The following is a 19,047-nucleotide window of genomic DNA, read 5'->3' on the forward strand; positions in this document are numbered from 1 at the left end:
TCTAACCAGCTTCTGTTCTGCTAAGCAAGGGAGCTGACACCATTTTCCCCCCTCTGACAGTATTGGAGAGGGCAGAGTTGCAGAGTTGAAAATAGAATAGAGCTGGAAGGGATCCTGGAGGTCTTCTAGTCCAGTCCCCTGCCCTGGCAGGAGACCCTGGCCTATCCCATTTCGGACAAGTGGCTGTCCAGGTCAAAACTCAGACTTCATAGTCCCTGGATACATTATTCATTGGCAGATTAACATATATTTGAGGCCGCAGGAGGAGGAACCAAACTCCGCCCCTCGAGCCCCATTGGGGCCGAACAGACTCGCAGACGACAGACATCAAAGGCACCGGCTTCCTCGATCTCTCCAGCAATTCCAAGGGTTAAAGGGAGCGACTGCTTCTCCCTAGAAAGGCCCTTCTGAGGAACGGGTGGCTCTCCCGGCCCTCTCGTTCGCTGCCCAGGCGGACTCCCCTCAGGGCACATCTCTGGGGCATCTTGAGAAGAGAACCTTCGGGAAAGAACCGTTGGAAGGGGCGGGGCTAGGAGTTCCCGCGTCTCTGAGGGAGAAAGACGCTCTCTTCTACTAGAAGGGTGGTAGCACAGAGGGATTCCGCCCCAAACGCCTCTCCCAGGGGAGGGCTTCCCAGCTGGAAGATGCTAATATTGTTTTTTTCTTTTTTAAGCCCCTGATTTGGGATGATAAAAGCCTCTGCGGGACATGAGGAGAAGCTGTGGGAGAGCAAAATGGTGGTCCTGAAGGGGGAAAAAAGCCCCAATACCATTCGAATTCTCAAGGAAGCGTATGAATTTTAAATAAATAAATAAATAAATGAAATATTGGTGAAAGACATCAGGCACTAGAAAAAAAATTGCCTCATATTAGGGATGGAGGAGGCTTCCCTCTTCGAGGCATGTCCAGCTTCTTTGCTGAAGGAACTAACAAGCACCTTTCTTGACCAACAGCCCCTGATCTGAAGTGATCCGAGATGGCGGCTGTCATGCCTCTGTAACCTTGCTAACTGTATTTGGAGTTGTAATCCCTTCCTATGAACTCTGGCTTTTCCTCATAAATGGACTGTATTTAAAGCCTGGCCTTCACAGTTCACTCTCTCCAGTTGTCAATCAAATTAAGTCTTTCACATGCTATACACCTAAGGAAAAAATACGACCAAGAGGGGCAGAGTGAGGTGCCAGTTAAGAATGAAGATGGAGTGTATAACAAAATATAGTAAGTAAATGAATTTTAAATATTCCATATTTCTCAACTCCATCCAGTGATGGGAAAACTCTGCTAGTTGTTGCTAGTGGTGACCATTAGTCCAGAGGAAATTTTAGCAGTCAAAAACATTCTTGCAGTACTGTACTATACTGCCTCTCCTCAACACTTAAGATACATACTTTTTCTCCTCCACCACCTCTTTCTGTACAGGATATTACTTTGTAACCAACTTGTATTTTGGCTGGCAATCTCTTCAGAGTGAAAAATTAAGTAGAAAAAGCTCCACTTAGCTAAGCAAACAAGCAAAAAGCAAAGGAAAATCCTTAGTCTTGATCCGAAAAGGAAGATCATTGAAGGATCTAACAAGGGAAAAAAGGTGAATATTACAGTGCAAGATGAAGGGCTGACCCATTCCACTATCTTCACTATTCTGAAGGAATAACAATGTATAAAAATGTAACTATTAGACATACTGTAAAAAAGCAGTGCAGTATAATTTATATGTACATAACATCAACAAAGTTTCATTATCATGCACTTACATCACTCTTACACAGTTTATGGAAATACTGTGTCATAAAGCAAGAAAATTTGAGAACCTTTGAATTAGATTACAGTAACTTAATTCAGATATTAACAGATCATAGATCTTCCTAGCCTAACTATTCTGTGCAACAGAATTCTGTGCAACAGAAGGCACCCCATATCAATTCTTAAAATGTTGAAATGCATTCATACTTATGTCTATAGCTGTTTGTACTTCTTGTCTATCCATAATCATCATAGATGCCTGTTCCCAGCAATGTAAGGTGGCATCCTCAACCCAGCTCACAGGTAAATATCAAGAAAAACTGTTACTTTCCATTTGGTAAGGTTTTAATAAAACTTGGGTATTTGTAATTCCTCACTGCATATTTATATTTGGTGCATATGCTTAATTACATTCCATTACGCTCAGCTATATTGTACTTACTGCACAAACAGGATTTTGACTTTCCTCTTGTAGTAACTTGAAGCTCTTTCCACAGTACAGATGTGGCCACTTCTCCAAGTGGCTCCTTTTATAAATTCACTCTTCTGAATTAAGCTCCTTTAGTATTATGGGAATAGGCAAACAAGAGGCACTGAAACACTTTTATAACCTTGAGACATTTAATTAGTTTCTCCAATGAGCAAATCTTTTTGCAAGAAAAATAAGGGAAGTATTTAAAATAAAGCTCTTTCCACATTTGATACATTTAATGGTTTCTTCAGTGGGTGTTGTGGCCCACCGGTGGCCAGCACAGCTGGCAGCAGAGTTGGACAGTGAGGAGGTTGGGCCAGTCCTGGGGGCTGGGTAAGCTCGGATGAGGGCTCTGGGTTGGAGGCAGAGAGGGAGCTAGACAGCAGTGAGGCAGAGGAACTGCTGAAGCCTGTTCCCAATGTGCGCATGCACAGAGCTGCCAGAAGACAAGAACAACTAAGAAAGCAGGGTCGGCTTGGGAGTAAAGCCACACTTTGGAGGTGATTTGCTCCTCCATAGGAAACAAAAGAGGAGAGAACAGGGAATGGGCTTTTGCAGGAAAAAATTCATTTGTTTCGACTCTGCCAAGTTTTGCCTTGTACTGCTTTTTTGAAACTAGTTACATGGTAGCTTGCCAAGTGAGATGAGGTCTGTGTTGATAAATATTCCTTTGAAAAATTGTTTGGACAGGCTTTGCTGACTGTGAATGAAAGAATTCACAGTCATGTAAATAAAAGGGATTTTGCCAGAACCAAGACTCTGCTTCCTGCTTTTTAAAGGAGCCTAGGTCAGAACAGTGGGTGAATATTTCTACGGATAATACGTGACTGATTCTAACTAATTACTTTTTTACATTCAACTAATTTATGTGGTTTCTCACCTGTGTGTGTCCTCCTATGGTAATTAAGAGCACTGCTATGTGTATAGCACTTTCCACACTCCATACATTTATATGGTTTCTCTCCCGAGTGCATTCTTCTATGGCTATTAAGGGAACTGTTTTGACTAAAGCACTTTCCACACTCACCACACTGATAGGGCTTTTCACCTGTGTGAGTCCGCTTATGGGAACTAAGGTCACTGGTGGTCCTACAGCCCTTTCCACACACCACACATTTATAGGGTTTTTCCCCAGTGTGGATCCTTTCATGGGAAGCAAGTTCTTGAGGATCACTGAAGCTCTTTTCACACGCAGAGCATTTGTAGGGTTTCTCCCCAGTGTGGATTCTGTAATGTATTATAAAAGTTCTTTTTTGACTGAAGCTTCTTCCACATTCCTTGCATTCAAATGGTTTTTCTCCAGAGTGCATCCTTTTGTGGCGAACAAGGGCCCCTGAGTCGGTGAAGCGTTTGTCACATTCCGTGCACTTATAGGGCTTTTCCCCTGTGTGGATCCTTTTATGAATATTAAGGTGACTTGTTTGACTGAAGCGCTTCCCACACTCGGTGCATTGATATGGTTTCTCTCCAGTGTGGATACTTCTATGAGAAGTTAGGTGGCTGGGTTTACGGAAGCTCTTTCCACACTCCAGGCATTTGTATGGTTTCTCCCCTGTGTGGGTCCGTTCATGGGCATGAAAGCCACCAGAACTGGCAAAGCGCTTTCCACACTGGAAACACTGAAAGGGCTTCTCACCTGTGTGGATTCTGTGATGGGCAGTAAGGTTTCTAGAGGAATGGAAGCTCTTTCCGCATTCCACACATTGAAATGGTTTTTCCCCCGTATGGATCCTCTCGTGTGACTTAAGATGAACTTTTTGACTGAAGCTCTTTCCACAGTGCAGGCATTGATAAGGTTTCTCCCCTTTATGTATCCTGTTATGTATGATTAGAGTGCAGTTTCTGCTAAAGCTTTTTCCACACTCCAAGCATTCATAGGGTTTCTCCCCCGTGTGAATCCTTTTATGCTGAGTAAGGGAACCGGGGGTTTTGAAACATTTCCCACACTCTGTGCATTTATATGGCTTCTCTCCGGTGTGGACCCTCTTATGTAAATTGAAATTGCCATTTTGGGTGAAGCTCTTTCCACACACTGTGCAATGATATGGCTTTTCTCCTGTATGGATTCTATTGTGGAAAGTAAGGTGAGTTGCAGAGCGGAAGCTCTTCCCACATTCCAGGCATTTACATGAGCTATTCCCAGTGGGGCTTTTTTCCCTGGAATTTGGTTCCTTGTTCCAAGAAAACCTCGTTCTACCCTCCCTGCATTGATACAACCTCTCCTCTCTGTGAATGCTTTGGTGGGAAATAAGGGCTGCACTGGTTCTGAAGTTATTTCCACAGGTGATGCATTGATGCTGCTTCCTATCTTCGTGGACACTCTGATATGAATTCAGGTGATTTTTCTGACTGATGTTTTCTCCAAATTCCAGGCCACGGTATGAATCTTCTGTTTTGGGAATGTTTTTATGGAACGTAAGGGGATGGCTTGTATAACAGTCACATAATCCCAATTCATCTCTGAGTATTTTTCCGCATTCTGGACACGCTCCTTTTTCTTGGGGATCATCATTGTGCAAGAAAAGGTTGATATCTGCATATTGGGAATTAGAGTATTTCCCCAGCTCCTCCTTTAACTCCTTTTCTTCAGGCCTTTCCTTTTCACTCATTCTTTCTGCAACTTCCTTATTGACTGTTAGAAAAGTCGCTGCCATCTCTTGGCCAGCATCCACTGTCTTCAATCCATCACCTACATGGAAAAGAAGGAAAAAAAGGAAAGTTGAAACAAACTGAGGTGTGAAAGGGATTAAGCATCATTGTTGGATCTCTTATTTGAACATTAGTAAAAGTCCCGCCACTATCACTTTTTTTCTTTCAGCTCTTTTTGTGATTCCTCTCACAAGGGTGGGTTCCCATCAGTTCTGCTGCTCCTTCAGGTTCAGTTCCAAGGATACAGGGGGGACACTTGAAAGCTGGCTTTGTTTAAAATTGGATGATGAGAATGAACTGGTTCACTGAATTTATATCTGAGAGTGTGGAAATACTGATTCATGTCATTAAATTTTGCCTTCTCTGCTTGAGGAAGTTTTCCCTTGAAAATACCAGTTTTCAGTCTCCCCTAGCTGAGCCAAAGGAAGGTTTCCATGAAAATAGTGGTGGTTGGGGCAGCCATCAGAATGGAAAGTCTCATCTCTGGAAAATCCAACTATCAAACAGTCTACTTCCCTAGAAGTAACATCCTTGTGGTAAACCCTGTGTACCACTGGACCTCTTAAGCCCCACCATTATAAGCAGCTGGAACGTTTGCTATCTTTGGCTTGACGCCTTGCTGGCATCCTGCCATCAAAGGTTAGGCAATTGGAAGGGGACATGGTGAGGGTGGGGAACAACAAATGTGCTATCAACCTATATGTATAGGTGATGGGAAATAGGGGAGGGGGAAATAACAGCTGATGAAGAACAAAGAAACTCTGAAACAATTTGTACCAGCACTCAAAGCCATGCACCCTGAGAAAGAAGGTGGATTGCCCCAAACATCTCAGCATTCTCAAAACACCCAGGCGGATCCTTATTGGCTGAAGACAGACTGGTCATGGGGGGCGAGGACTGGGATGAGAGGAAACCTTTGGTATTTTTTTGAGCTTGGGAAATTTAGTTCTAGCCTGACTCTACTGCAACCTACATCTTTTAGTAAAAGAACCTATCGTTTCAATTAGATGGAATTGAGGGTATTTTTTTGTAAGTGATCGGACTGGTGCATGTCTGACAGTAGCAAAATGAAAGTAACTCCTAAGTCTATCTATGAAGTGAAACAGGATCACAATCTGACTAGATAAGAAATTATATGGGGAAGACCTCTCTCCTCCTGGTTGCAGTGTGGAGGGTTTAGCCCACTTAACAGACAGCGTAGAAGTAAAAATGCAGTTAACTCTCTCAACTGTACACAATGAACAGACTAGCATTTCATCTTAGAAACAGAGAAACTGCTCACTTCCACCACATTTTCAAGACAGAGGAAAGAAAATCCCTTATCTAAGGAAGCCATATTCCTTGTGTCCTCCACCATGACCTCTCGGTGTAGGGCTTTCTACTCACAGTCCAGCAGGGCCCACTCCTCCATGGAAGAAAAACTCAGCTATATCCTTAAGCAGTACCAAATCTTGAAACAGAAACAAAACATTCCATGAACATTCCGATTAATGAACAATTCAATAAATTATATGCAAATTTTCTTCTTAATGAACAAAGTAACCAGCAAAATTTCTAACCAGGGCAAATAAGCAGCTTCTTTGGAGAATCTTTCCAAAGGAATAAATTGTAAAGCCTCTGGCTAAGAATATATCTCTGTTAATGCTTTACAGGTAGTTCTCGACTTACAATAGTTCATTTAATGACAGAACTTAGAACTGAAAAAAGTGATTTTTGACCAATTTCATACCTGAATTAATAACAGAACAGAATAACAGAGTTGTAAGGGATCTTGCAAGTCATCCAGTCCAACCCCCTGCTCAAGGCAGGGAGCCCTATACCATTTCACACAAATGGCTGTCCAGACTCTTCTTAAAAGCCTCCAATGATGGAGCACACGTGAGTTTGGAGGCAAGTTGTTCCACTGATTAATTCTTCTCATTGTCAGGAAATTTCTCCTTAGTTCTAGGTTGCTTCTCTCCTTGATTGGTTTCCATCCTTTGCTTTTTGTCCTGCCTTCAGATGCTTTGGAGAATAGCTTGACTCCCTCTTCTTTTTTGGCAACCCCTGAGATATTGCCAAACTGCTATCATGTCACCCCTAGTCCTTCTTTTCATTAAACTAGACATACCCAATTCCAGCAACAGTTCTTTATATATCTTAGCCTCCAGTCCCCTAATCATCTTGTTTGCTCTTCTATCCACTCTTTTTAGAGTCTCAACATCTTGTTTACATCGTATTGACTAAAACTGAATGTAGTATTCCAAGTGTGGTCTTATCAAGGCATTATAAAGTGGTATTAACAATTTTTCCAGCAGCCCCATGTTCATGTGATCAAAATTCTAATGCTTGGTAACTGACTGAAATGTATGATGATTGTAGTGTCCGGGGCGAGGGGGGGTCACTTTTCTGACAAATAAATTCAATGGGAAAGCCAGGTTCTCTTAACAACCGTGTCACTAACTTAACAACACAGCTTGCAGAAGAACTGCCTGAAGATGTTGGAAGAGGTTCCCCAGGAAGTACTGTGAGATGCCATCTATCTGAGGATGACATGCAAATTTATGTGACTTCCTAGACAATTAACAGGAAGCTTGTGAAAGGGATTTCTCGTTTTGCACAATATTGGAGGCTTTGTCAATAGATCAGACTGGCACTTTGAGAAGGGGAGAATCCTACTGAGTTGGAAGCTCAACCGCTGCTAATCCTCCCTTACAAACAACTGAGGTACCAGAAGATGGTGACAAGGCCATTACAGGTAGTCCTCGACTTGCAACCACTCACTTAGCAACTGTTCAAAGTTACAGTACTGAAAAAAGTGACTTATGACCATTTTTCGAACTTATGACTTTTGTAGCATCCCCACGTCATGTGATTTTGGTGTAGCATTTTGGTCATGTGATCAAAATTCAAATGCTTGGCAACTGGTTCATATCTATGATCGTTGATGCGATCCCCTTTTGCAACCTTATGACAAGCAAAATCAATGGGGAAGCCAGATTCACTGAACAACCGGGTTACTAATTTATCAACTGCGGTGATTCACTTAAGAACTGTGGCAAGAGATGTCATAAAATGGGGCAAAACTCACTTAACAAATGACTCACTTAACCGAAATTTCGGGCTCAATTGTGTTCGTAAGTCGAGAACTTTCTGTATAATGTCTACCAGTAGGAAAAAAAAAAAAAAAAGGAATAACTTGCTATCCAACGCCCTAATGATATTCTTGAACCTACAGTGCAGAGGGGTGATTCTAGCCTATTTTTATGGTAACCAGGGAATCAGTTTATCTGAATACCTTTCAGCCACAGCAACATCACATAGAAGCTGTTGACACTGGGTGAGAGGTGTGGACAAAACAGATTGGATTCAGAGGCAGCTCTCTCTGTCGTGATTGTATGCATTAAAGCACAACACAGCTTGACTCTAGATGTCTCAAGCAGATCCCACCCCATATCCCAGGGAATTGTGCTGAGTGTTCATCCTCCCTGTCAGATAATCAGGGAAGAAGGACAACAAAAACTTTTTTTTACAGGTAGGAGTTGCCCTTTGGAACCGTCTACAGGAAAGGGATGATTCCTTTTCAAATACACACTATCACAAAACTTTGGAGTCAGAATAGAGAGCTGGAAGGGACCCTGGAGATTTTCTAGTCCATCCGCCTGCTCAAGTAGCAGAACCTATATCATTTCAGACAGGTGGCTGTCCAGTCTCTTCTTAGAAACCTCCAGTAATGAAGCACCTGCAACTTCTGCTGGCAAGCTCCTCACTGTTAGGAAGTTTCTCCTTCATTCTAGGTTGCTTCTCTCTTTGATTAATGAACCAATCAATCTTTTTTGAGTGATATTAAAACAAGTAAATCAAAAAATGAAGAGGAACTCATGAATCAAACACGGGGAAATTCAATTCTGAGGAATAAAGGGCATCAGAAGGACCCTGACTCAGGACAAGAAGAAAGAGCTTTCAATTGCCTTCGTTTATGAAGGTTTATTTTTACTAAAGCCAAGGGGTTATAAGATAGGAGAAAGCCAGAACTTAGATATTACTGCCCACTAACCTACCCATCTGTCAAGCTTCCCCCCGCCCCCCCCCTTTATCTCCTTGGTGTCCTATTGATTGAAACAAATTGTTTTGGTAACAGTTCTGATGCTTGGCGGGCATGGCCATTGTCTGCATTCCATTCCCATGATTGTGGCCTTGAGATCAGCCGCTGACGTCTTTGGCAGGCATTCGCAGGGCCGGATTTAGATGAAAAGAGGCCCTAGGCTATTCCACTTATGAGGCCCTTTCACCTATAGTGAAAGTGTAATTTTAATTTTGCTAACAATTTGAATGTAGGCCCCTCTTGATCTTGAGGCCCTAGGCTGAAGCCTAGTTAGCCTATAGGAAAATCCGGCCCTGGGCATTCGGAATGGTTTCGTTTCTGGACTCCCTCCCCCCAGGGTTTGTTCATGGCAATCTGGCATCAGCGAAGCAACAGTGGGAGGATACAGGATGACTGCACGGAATTCCTCCTGGGACTTCAGCAGCCATTTAAACCAGTCTTCTGGACCTGACACAGCACCAGAGAAAATTCCTTGGGAAATGATCATAGAAGATAGAATCTTAGGACTGGAAGGGACCTCCGAGATCTTCTAGTCCAACCCTCTGCTCAAGGCAGGAGACTTTACCTTGTAGGTCAAATGGCTGTCCGGACTATTTTTGAAAACCTCCAATGACTGAGGCACCCACAACTCCGGGAGGCAAACTATTCCAGGAGAAAGTGTTGACTGCAGGAACAATCTTATGGGAGACCCCAAAAACAGCATCTAAAAGTCACATTTCCAAGAACTTTCCCTCTCACCCAGAACTACCCGAAGAGAAAGGAAAGTGGAAGCTTCTTACCTCCTTGCCCGCAGGGAAAGGCAGCTCTGCCCCTCGCCCGGACTCCGTTCCCCGAAAGAGGCGCGCAGGGCAGGATCCGCGCAACGCTTTCCTCGCAGCTCCTCCAGCGCCGCTGCCTTCCCAGCACAGCCCGTAAACTGCACCTCCCTCCTTCCACTGAGGGACCCACCGCCAGCGATTTAATGTGGAAAGCAGAGAATGCTTCTTCCTATAAAAATCGCTCCCTCATCTCTTCTCCTCCAGGACTTCCGAAATCCTATGGATGCCTTCCCGCTGACCTGGAAGCTCTTGGCAAGAGGGCACCACTGGGCGGATCCTGTTTTAATCCTGGGGAAAAAATGGAAGCAGACGCCCAAGGTCTGCTCGAGAGGAATTAGGAGTTAGCAGCTTCAGGGAGTAAAGTTTGGACTTGTCCCGATCTTCCCACGCGAAAGAGACTATAGTCACTTTCCCAGCGGAAACCTCTTTTTGCAAAGAAACATTTGTTTTTAAAAAAACCTCTGACTTTCCCTTGCTGTGGCTGTCTCCTGTTTGAATAACAGAAGTTATCCCCACTTACAGAAATTTTCTGCAGGTCTGTCGTGCTTGACAATCGCGATTTTCCCCTCCCTTGCAGTAAAAGGCAGCATCTGCTCCACCTGCTGTGAATTTCGCATTGAAGCGGGATTGCGCATGGATCACACACCAACAGGAAATCCAATTTCATATCCTGTCCAAAGAAAGCTATGGGAAGATACAAGCTATGCTTGTAATCACCAGGAAGCTAGGGCCTTCCCTTGGATACATTTATTAAAACACCATGGCCCTAGCAGAATATGGAGAAGAGGGGAAGTCTCTTCAGAGATACTGCAAAAGTAAAATATTGAAAGTAGAATGAAGAGCTACATTAACAATATGTCTATGGAGATTCTCAGTCATCCGGGTCATGGTTGTCCTAAAGGTGCTTTTTCAAGAGGCAACTGGACTTTCTGGATTTTTCCTTGAAGATGCTTCTTGGATGAGAAGTGAAACATCTTCAAAAAACCCCAGAAAGTCCAGTTGCCTCTTCAAAATGTACATTTGGGACAATGAGTAACTAAGTAGCTATTTCTGTTTACTCACCAGGAGATGAGCTTCACCTATACCACAATATATTTTGATCACTAATCGGACAAGGCGTTATCAAACTTACAGATGGTGTCTATTTTTAAAAACAATTTATATCCCACCTTTATTTTGTGGAACCGAGTTACCTAATGGTCCCTCAGCCCTGCGAGGTGGGTCAGAGAATAACTGGCTGAAAGCCATCTAAACCAGTTTCTGTGCATCAATAGGGATTATTTATTTATTTATTGGAATTTGTCAAACAAAAACGAGAACAAGAATAAGAAAATAAAAATACAACGACAGGGACGATAGGCACGTTAATGCACTTATGCATGCCTCCCCTATTGACCACTTAAATATAAGATTAGATTTTATGGTCTCTCTGTGTGTACTGCTAAGCAAGGGAGCTGACACTATTTTTTCCCTCTGACAGTATTGGAGAGGGCAGTTGCAGAGTTGAAAACAGAATAGAGCTGGAAGGGATCTTGGAGGTCTTCGCCCTGGCAGGAGATCCTGGCCTATCCCATTTCAGACAAGTGGCTGTCCAGGTCAAAACTCAGACTTCATAGTCTCCGGAGACTGATTAATATATATTTGAGGATCCGAAATCCGCCCCGCGAGTCCCACTGGAGAGATTCGCAGCCGCAGCCGCAGCCGCACACAGAGACAGACGTCAAAGACACCGGCTTCCTCGATCTCTTCCAACAACTCCAAGGGTTAAAGGGAGCGACTGCTTCTCCCTAGAAAGGCCCTACTGAGGAGCGGGTGGCCCTTCCAGTCCTCTCTTTCATTGTCCTGGCGGACTTTCGTCGAAAGAAAACGGCCCTTTGGGCCTCTTGGAATCTTTAGGAAAAAAAACGTTGGCAGGGGCGGGGCTAAGAGTTCCCGCCTGTTCGAAGAGCAGCTGAAGGGGAAAGCTGGCTTCTAGTCAAATGATGGTAGTGCTGAGGGATTCTGCCCCAAATGTCTTTTCCAGGGAAGAGCTACCCAGCTGGAAGATGGTAATACTATTTCTCCCCCCCCCCGTTCTTTTTTTAAAGGAACAGCCTCTGATTTGGGATAAGCGACTGTGGGGCATGGGAAGAAGCTGTGGGAGAGCAAAACTGAGGTCCTGAAGGGAAAAATCCCCCCAATAATATTTAAATTCTCAAGGAAGCATATACATTTAATATAAAGAAATAAAATACTGCCCAAAGACATCCAGTTCTAGGAAAAAATTACCTCATATAGGGATGGAAGAGGCTCCCTTCTCTGAGATACTTCCAGCTTAGAATAGAAGAATAGGATAGAATAAAACTTTATTACGGTCATCGACCAGCAATAGACATACAATAAATTAAAAATAATACTGACATTAATCGTGAATAACAACATATCTGTTATGAAAATACATGATCTCAAATCTAATTTACATGCGTGTAGAGCTGATAAGTATGTGAGTAGGTATTTCCAGCTTCTTTCTTGATACCAACACCTTTTGTGAGGAACAGCCCCTGATCTGAGGTGATCAAAGATGGCGGCTGTGATACCTGTGGCACTTTGCTAACTATTTTGAGTTGTAATCCCTTCCTATGAACTCTGGCTTTTCCTCATAAATAGACTGTATTTAGAGCCTCACCTTCACAGTTCACTCTCTCCAGTTGTCAAGAATCAAATTAATGTAATTTTTGGACAATAAAGCATTAGCTTTAGAGGAGGAAAACAAGGGGGAAAAAATTGCTCTGCTTCCCAGCATCCATCCGGTATTCATCTGGCTAGCGTCCCTGCAGCAAACAGAAAACAGCCTGGTCAACTTCAGCACGTTATCACACCCCCAGCAAGTGGCTCGTCAGGGCTGTGCTCCATTGCGCCCACCACCGGTCAACTCAGCTGAGCTGTCACCGCCGCCAGGGAATGCTTGAACCTTCGCTGCTGAGCAGCTGATTGGTGATTGGATTTGCCTCCCAGAATACTGCCGTCTAGGCGGCGGAGATTGCCACAGCCGCAGCCCATACCCTGTGGCCCATTCGCTGTGGCCTGGTCACTGCTGCATGGTCGCCACTGCCTGTTCGCCACTGTCCGTTCGGCGCTGAACGAACTGCAGTGATTCCCGCCATCTAGAACAGCTGATTGGTGCTGCACCAACCCCCCTCAATATTCGCTCTATAAGATGCACAGATATTTCCACCCACTTTTTTGGGGGGAAATGCATCTTATAATCCGAAAAATACAGCAAATCTTTTACATGCTATATACTAAAGAAAAAATATGACCAAGAGGAGCAGAGTGAGGTGCCAGTTAAGAACGAAGATGAAGTGTATAATAAAATATTAATATGGTAAGTAAATGAATTTTAAATATTTCATATTTCTCAACTATTGGTCTCCATCCAGTGATGGGAAATCTCTGTTAGTTGTTGCTAGTGGTGACCATATATGTACTTTTCTACAGAGGAAATTTTTAGCAGTCAAAAACATTCTTGCAGTACTGTACTTTATTTATTGATTTTATTTATTGGTTTGATTTATTGGCCGCCCTTCTCCGGAGACTCAGGGTGGCTTACAATGCATTAAGCAATAGCCTTCATACTTTTGTATATACCTGCTGAGTAGGGCTTTCGGCGCCCCCTAAGCGGTGTTCTTTTTTATACAAAGTCAGCTTATTGTCCCCACAATCCTGGTCCTCATTTTACCTACCTTGAAAGGATGAAAGGCTGAGTCAACCTTGAGCCTTGTGAGATTCAAACTTGCAGTAATTGCAGACAGCTGGTGCTACTTAACAGCACTTTAGTCTGCTGCGCCACCAAGGCTTTTGACTGCCTCTCCTCACCATAACACTTAAGATACATACTTTTTCTTTCATCCCCCCTCACCCCCCCTCTGTCTGTACATTACTTTGTAACCAACTTGTATTTTGGCTGGCAATCTATTCAGAGTGAAAAAAAAAAGCTCCACTATACCACAGCACAGCACAGCACAGCACAGCATAGCACAGCACAGCACAGAATAGAATAAGAGTTGGAAGGGATCTTGGAGGTCTTTTAGTCCTATCCCCTGCTCAGGCAGGAAACCCTATACCATTTCTGACAAATGGTTGTCCAATCTCTTCTTAAAAACTTCCAGTGTTGGAGAATTCACAACTTCTGGAGGCAAGTTGTTCCACTGGCTAATTGTTCTGTCAGGAAATTTCTCCTTAGTTCTAGGTTGCTTCTCTCCTTGATTAGTTTCTATTCATAATCGGCACAGATGTCTGTTCCCAACAATGTATGTTGGCATCCTCAACCCAATTCACAGGTAAATTTTAGGAAGGGAAAAAACCCTTACTTTCTATTTGGTAATGGTTTAATAAAATGAGCCTTGGTGGCACAGCAGACTAAAGTGCTGTTAAGTAGCACCAGCTGCCTGCAATTACTGCAAGTTCAAATCTCACCAGGGTCAAGGTTGACTCAGCCTTCCATCCTTTCGAGGTAGGTAAAATGAGGTGGGGCCCGAAAGCCCAACTAAGCAGGTATATACAAAAGTATGAAGGTTATTGCTTAACGCATTGTAAGCCGCCCTGAGTCTCCAGAGAAGGGCGGCCTATAAATCGAACCAATAAATAAATAAATAAATAAATAAATAAATAAATAAATAAATAAATAAATAAATAAATCCTGGGTATTTCCAATACCACACTGCATATTTATATTTGGGGCATATGCTTAGTTACATTCCATTAAGGCAAGGTATATTGTACCTAGAGTTTGGTCTTCCTCTTGCAGTAAATTGAAGCTCTTCCAAAGGTGTCCTATAAACTCCTTCATTTGGCCGACCATTTTATTCCTGACCAAGAGGAGCAGAGTGAGGAGCCACTTCAGACCGATCCATATTAATAAAATATTAATATGGTAAATGAATTTTAAATATTTATATTTCACATATCCTTCAGAGATGGGAAATCTCTTCTAGTTGTTGCTAGTGGTGACAATATATGTACTTTTGTGCAGAGGAAATTTGTGCAGACAAAAACATTCTTGCAGTACTGTACAATACTGCCTCTCCTCACCATAATACTTTAGATACATTATTTTCTCCCTGCCCCCCCTCCCTTCTCTTTCTCTATGGGACATTATTTGTAACCAAGTCGTACTTTGTCTGGCAATCTCTTCAGCGTAAAAAAGACAAAGCTGCTTTAGCTATACAAAGAAGCAAAAAGCAAAGGAAAATCCTTAGTCTTGATCTAAAAAGGAAGATCATCGGATCTAACAAGGGAAAAAAAGATGAATATTACAGTGCAAGAAGAAGGGCTGGCCCATTCCACTATCTTCACTATTCTGAAGGAATAACAATGTATAAAAATGCAACTAATATATTTTTAATATCTTTTTGCAAGAAAAATAAGGGAAGTATTTTAAATACAGCTCTTTCCATATTTGATACATTTAATGGTTTCTTCAGTGGGTGAGTTTCTATGGATATTACATTACTGATTCTAAGTAATTACTTTTTTACATTCAACTCATTTATGTGGTTTCTCACCTGTGTGTATCCTCCTATGGTAATTAAGAGCACTGCTATGTGTATAGCACTTTCCACACTCCATACATTTATAGGGTTTCTCTCCCGAGTGCATTCTTCTATGGCTACTAAGGGAACTGTTTTGACTAAAGCACTTTCCACACTCACCACACTGATAGGGCTTTTCACCTGTGTGGGTCCGCTTATGGGAACTAAGGTCACTGGTGGTCCTACAGCCCTTTCCACATATCACACATTTATAAGGTTTTTCCCCAGTGTGGATCCTTTCATGGGAAGCAAGTTCTTGAGGATCACTGAAGCTCTTTTCACACGCAGTGCATTTGTAGGGTTTCTCCCCAGTGTGGATTCTGTAATGTATTATAAAAGTTTTTTTTTGACTGAAGCTTTTTCCACATTCCTTGCATTCAAATGGTTTCTCTCCAGAGTGCATCCTTTTGTGGCGAACGAGGGCCCCTGAGTCGGTGAAGCATTTGGCACATTCGGTGCACTTATATGGCTTTTCCCCTGTGTGGATCCTTTTATGGATATTAAGGTGACTTGTTTGACTGAAGCCCTTCCCACACTCAGTACACTGATAATGTTTCTCTCCACTGTGGATACTTTTATGGGAAGTTAGGTGGCTGGGTTTACTGAAGCTCTTTCCACACTCCAGGCATTTGTACGGTTTCTCCCCAGTGTGGGTCCGTTCGTGGGCATGAAAGCCACCAGAACTGGCAAAGAGCTTTCCACACTGCAGGCATTGAAAGGGCTTCTCCCCTGTGTGGATTCTGTGATGGGCAGTAAGGCTTGTTGAGACACGGAAGCTCTTTCCACATTCCATGCATTGAAATGGTTTTTCCCCCGTATGGATCCTCTCGTGTGACTTAAGATGAACTTTTTGACTGAAGCTCTTTCCACAGTGCAGGCATTGATAAGGTTTCTCCCCTTTATGTATCTTATTATGTAAAGTTAGAGTATCACGTCTGCTGAAGCATTTTCCACATTCCAGACATTCATAGGGTTTCTCCCCTGTGTGAATCCTCTTATGGGAAGTAAGAGCACCTGGGGCCTTGAAACATTTCCCACACTCTGTGCATTTATATGGCTTCTCTCCGGTGTGGACCCTCTTATGTAAATTGAAATTGCCATTTTGGGTGAAGCTCTTTCCACACACCGTGCAATGATATGGCTTTTCTCCTGTATGGATTCTATTGTGGAAAGTGAGGTGAGTTGCAGAGCGGAAGCTCTTCCCACATTCCAGGCATTTACATGAATTATTCCCAATGGGGCTTTTTTTCCTGGAATTTGGTTCCTTGTTCCAAGGAAACCTCGTTCTACCCTCCCTGCATTGATACAATCTCTCCTCTCTGTGGATGCTTTGGTGGGAGGTAAGGGCTGCACTGGTTTTGAAGCTCTTTCCGCAGGTGATGCATTGATGCTGCTTCCTATCTTCGTGGACACTCTGATATGAATTCAGGTGATTTTTCTGAGTGATGTTTTCTCCAAATTCGAGGCCTTGGAATGGATCCTCTGTTTTGTGAATGTTTTTATGGAACGTAAGGGGATAGCTTGTATAACAATCACATAATCCCAATTCACCTCTGAGGATTTTTCCACATCCTGGACATGCTCCTTTTTTGGGGGGATCATCATTGTGCAAGAAAACGCTGATATCTGCATATTGGGAACTAGAGTGTTTCCCCAGCTCCTGCTTTAACTCCTTTTCTTCAGGCCTTTCCTTTTCACTCATTCTTTGGGCAACTTCCTTATTGACTGTTAGAAAAGGTGCTGCCATCTCTTGGCCCGCATCCTCTATCGTCAATCCATCACCTACATGGAAAAGAAAAGAAAAAAGGAAAGTTGACACAAACTGAGGTATGAAAGGAATTAAGAATCATTGTTGGATTTCTTATTTGAACATACTAAAACTCCCATCACTAACTCTTTCTCTTTTACATCTTTGTGTGGTTCTTCTCTCTGCTTCTATCAGGTTGTATTCAAAACATGGTGTTATGCTTTATATCTAATTGATATAAGATCTGCCCCAGGCTTCCCTCTTGCCCTCTGTGCTGCAGAATGCAAACTCATAATGCTTTGGGGAAATCATTGTGAGACTCAGGATGGGGCCCCATCAGCTCTGTTGCTCCTTTCCATTCAGTTCCAAAGATACAGGAGGGACTCTTCAAAGCTGACTTTTTTCAAAATTGGATGATGAGAGAGAACCAGTTAACTGAATTTACATCTGAGAAAGTGGAAGTACTGATTTATGTCATGAAGTTTTGCCTTCTCTGCTTGAGGAAATTTTCCCTTGAAAATATCAGTTTTTAGTCTGGACATGCTCATTCTCCTCTAACTGAGCCAAAGGAAGGTCTTCATGATAATGGTGTTTGGGGGAATCACCAGAATGAAAAGTCTCATTTTTGGAAAATCCGACTATCAAACAGTCCACTTCGCTACCATTAACATCCTTGTGATAAACCCTGGGCCTCTTAAGTGCCACTATTATAAACACCTGGAATGTATGCTATCTTCGGCTTGGTGCCTTGCTGGCATCCTGCCATCAAAAGCTAGGAAATAGGAAGAGGACATAGGAGGACAACAAATGTGCAATCTACCTGTATACGTAGGTGATGGGAAATAGAGAAGCGGGAGATGATAGCTGACGAAGAACAGTGAAACTCCAAAACAATTTGTACCAGCACTCAAAACCATGCACCCTGAGAAAGAAGGTGGATTGCCCCAAACATCTCAGCATTCTCAAAACACCCAGGCAGATCCTTATTGGCTGAAGACAGACTGGTCATGGGAGGAGGGCTGGGAAGAGAGGAAACTTTTTGTATCTTTTGAGCGCTGGAAATTTAGTTCTATCCTACTGCAACCAACATCTTTTAGTAAAAGAACCCATCGCTTCAATTAGATGGGATCGAGGGTATTTGTTTTGTAAGTGATCGGATTGGTGCATGTCTGACAGTAGCAAAATGAAAGCAACTCCTCAGTCTATCTATGAAGTGAAACAGGATCACAATCTGACTAGATAAGAAATTACATGGGGAAGACCTCTCTCCTCCTCCTGGTGGCAGTGTGGAGGGTTTAGCCCACTTAACAGACAGCGTAGAAGTAAAAATGCAGTTAAGAACTCTCTCAACTGTACACAAGGAACAGACTAGCATTTCATCTTAGAAACAGAGAAACTGCTCACTTCCACCACATTTTCAAGACAGAGGAAAGAAAATCCCTTACCTAAGGAAGCCATATTGCTTGCATTTTCTACCATGACCTCTCGATGTTGGGCTTTTTGCTCACAATCCTGCAGGACGCACTCCTCCATGGAGAAAAACTCAGTTATTTTCTTTAAACAGTACCGAATTCTGAAACGGAAAGAAAACATTCCTAGTAATGAAAATTTCAATAAATCATATACAAGTTTTCTTCTTAATGAACAAAACAACCAGCAAAATTTCTAACCAGGGCAAATATCTTCTTTGGAGAATCTTTCCAAAGGAATAAACAAACTAAAGCCTCTAGCTAAGAATACCTCTTGGTTAATTGTATACAGATAGTCCTCAATTTACAACAGTTCATTTAGTGACCAAACTTACAACAGAACTGAAAAAGATTTTTGACCATTTTTCATACTTACAATTAATAACAAAACAGAATAACAGAGTTGTAAGGGATCTTGGAGGCCTTCTAGTCCAACCCTCTGCTCAGACAGGAAGCCCTATACCATTTCAGACCAATAGCTGTCCAGCCTCTTCTTAA

At 42.7% G+C, this 19,047-nt stretch overlaps 2 protein-coding genes across 5 annotated transcripts; both read right to left on the minus strand.

Moving 5' to 3' along the window:
* Nucleotides 1–1,800: 1,800 nt before the first annotated feature.
* Nucleotides 1,801–18,534, minus strand: LOC139311754 (zinc finger protein 420-like). Of its 4 annotated transcripts, none has more exons than XM_070936251.1 (3): nucleotides 9,725–9,806; nucleotides 6,248–6,311; nucleotides 1,801–4,901 (listed from the first exon to the last, which is right to left on the minus strand). In XM_070936251.1, the coding sequence occupies exons 2-3, from the start codon at nucleotides 6,270–6,272 to the stop codon at nucleotides 3,046–3,048; spliced, it is 1,881 nt and encodes a 626-aa protein (XP_070792352.1). In that variant the 5' UTR covers nucleotides 6,273–6,311; nucleotides 9,725–9,806; the 3' UTR covers nucleotides 1,801–3,045. The 4 variants fall into 4 exon arrangements, with proteins under 4 accessions (XP_070792352.1, XP_070792353.1, XP_070792354.1 ...); XM_070936252.1 differs by having other exon boundaries at nucleotides 6,144–6,311; nucleotides 9,725–9,755; XM_070936253.1 differs by lacking the exons at nucleotides 6,248–6,311; nucleotides 9,725–9,806 and adding an exon at nucleotides 18,526–18,534.
* LOC139311752 (zinc finger protein 665-like) lies at nucleotides 15,287–18,741 on the minus strand. Its single transcript, XM_070936249.1, has 2 exons — nucleotides 18,526–18,741; nucleotides 15,287–17,115 (listed from the first exon to the last, which is right to left on the minus strand). The coding sequence occupies exons 1-2, from the start codon at nucleotides 18,671–18,673 to the stop codon at nucleotides 15,287–15,289; spliced, it is 1,977 nt and encodes a 658-aa protein (XP_070792350.1). The 5' UTR covers nucleotides 18,674–18,741.
* Between the last annotated feature and the right edge of the window lie 306 nt (nucleotides 18,742–19,047).

Source organism: Pituophis catenifer, unplaced genomic scaffold (genome assembly GCF_029215685.1).
Source record: "Pituophis catenifer annectens isolate HBS135680 unplaced genomic scaffold, rPitCat1.0.hap2 SCAF_2, whole genome shotgun sequence".
NCBI lineage: Eukaryota > Metazoa > Chordata > Lepidosauria > Squamata > Colubridae > Pituophis > Pituophis catenifer.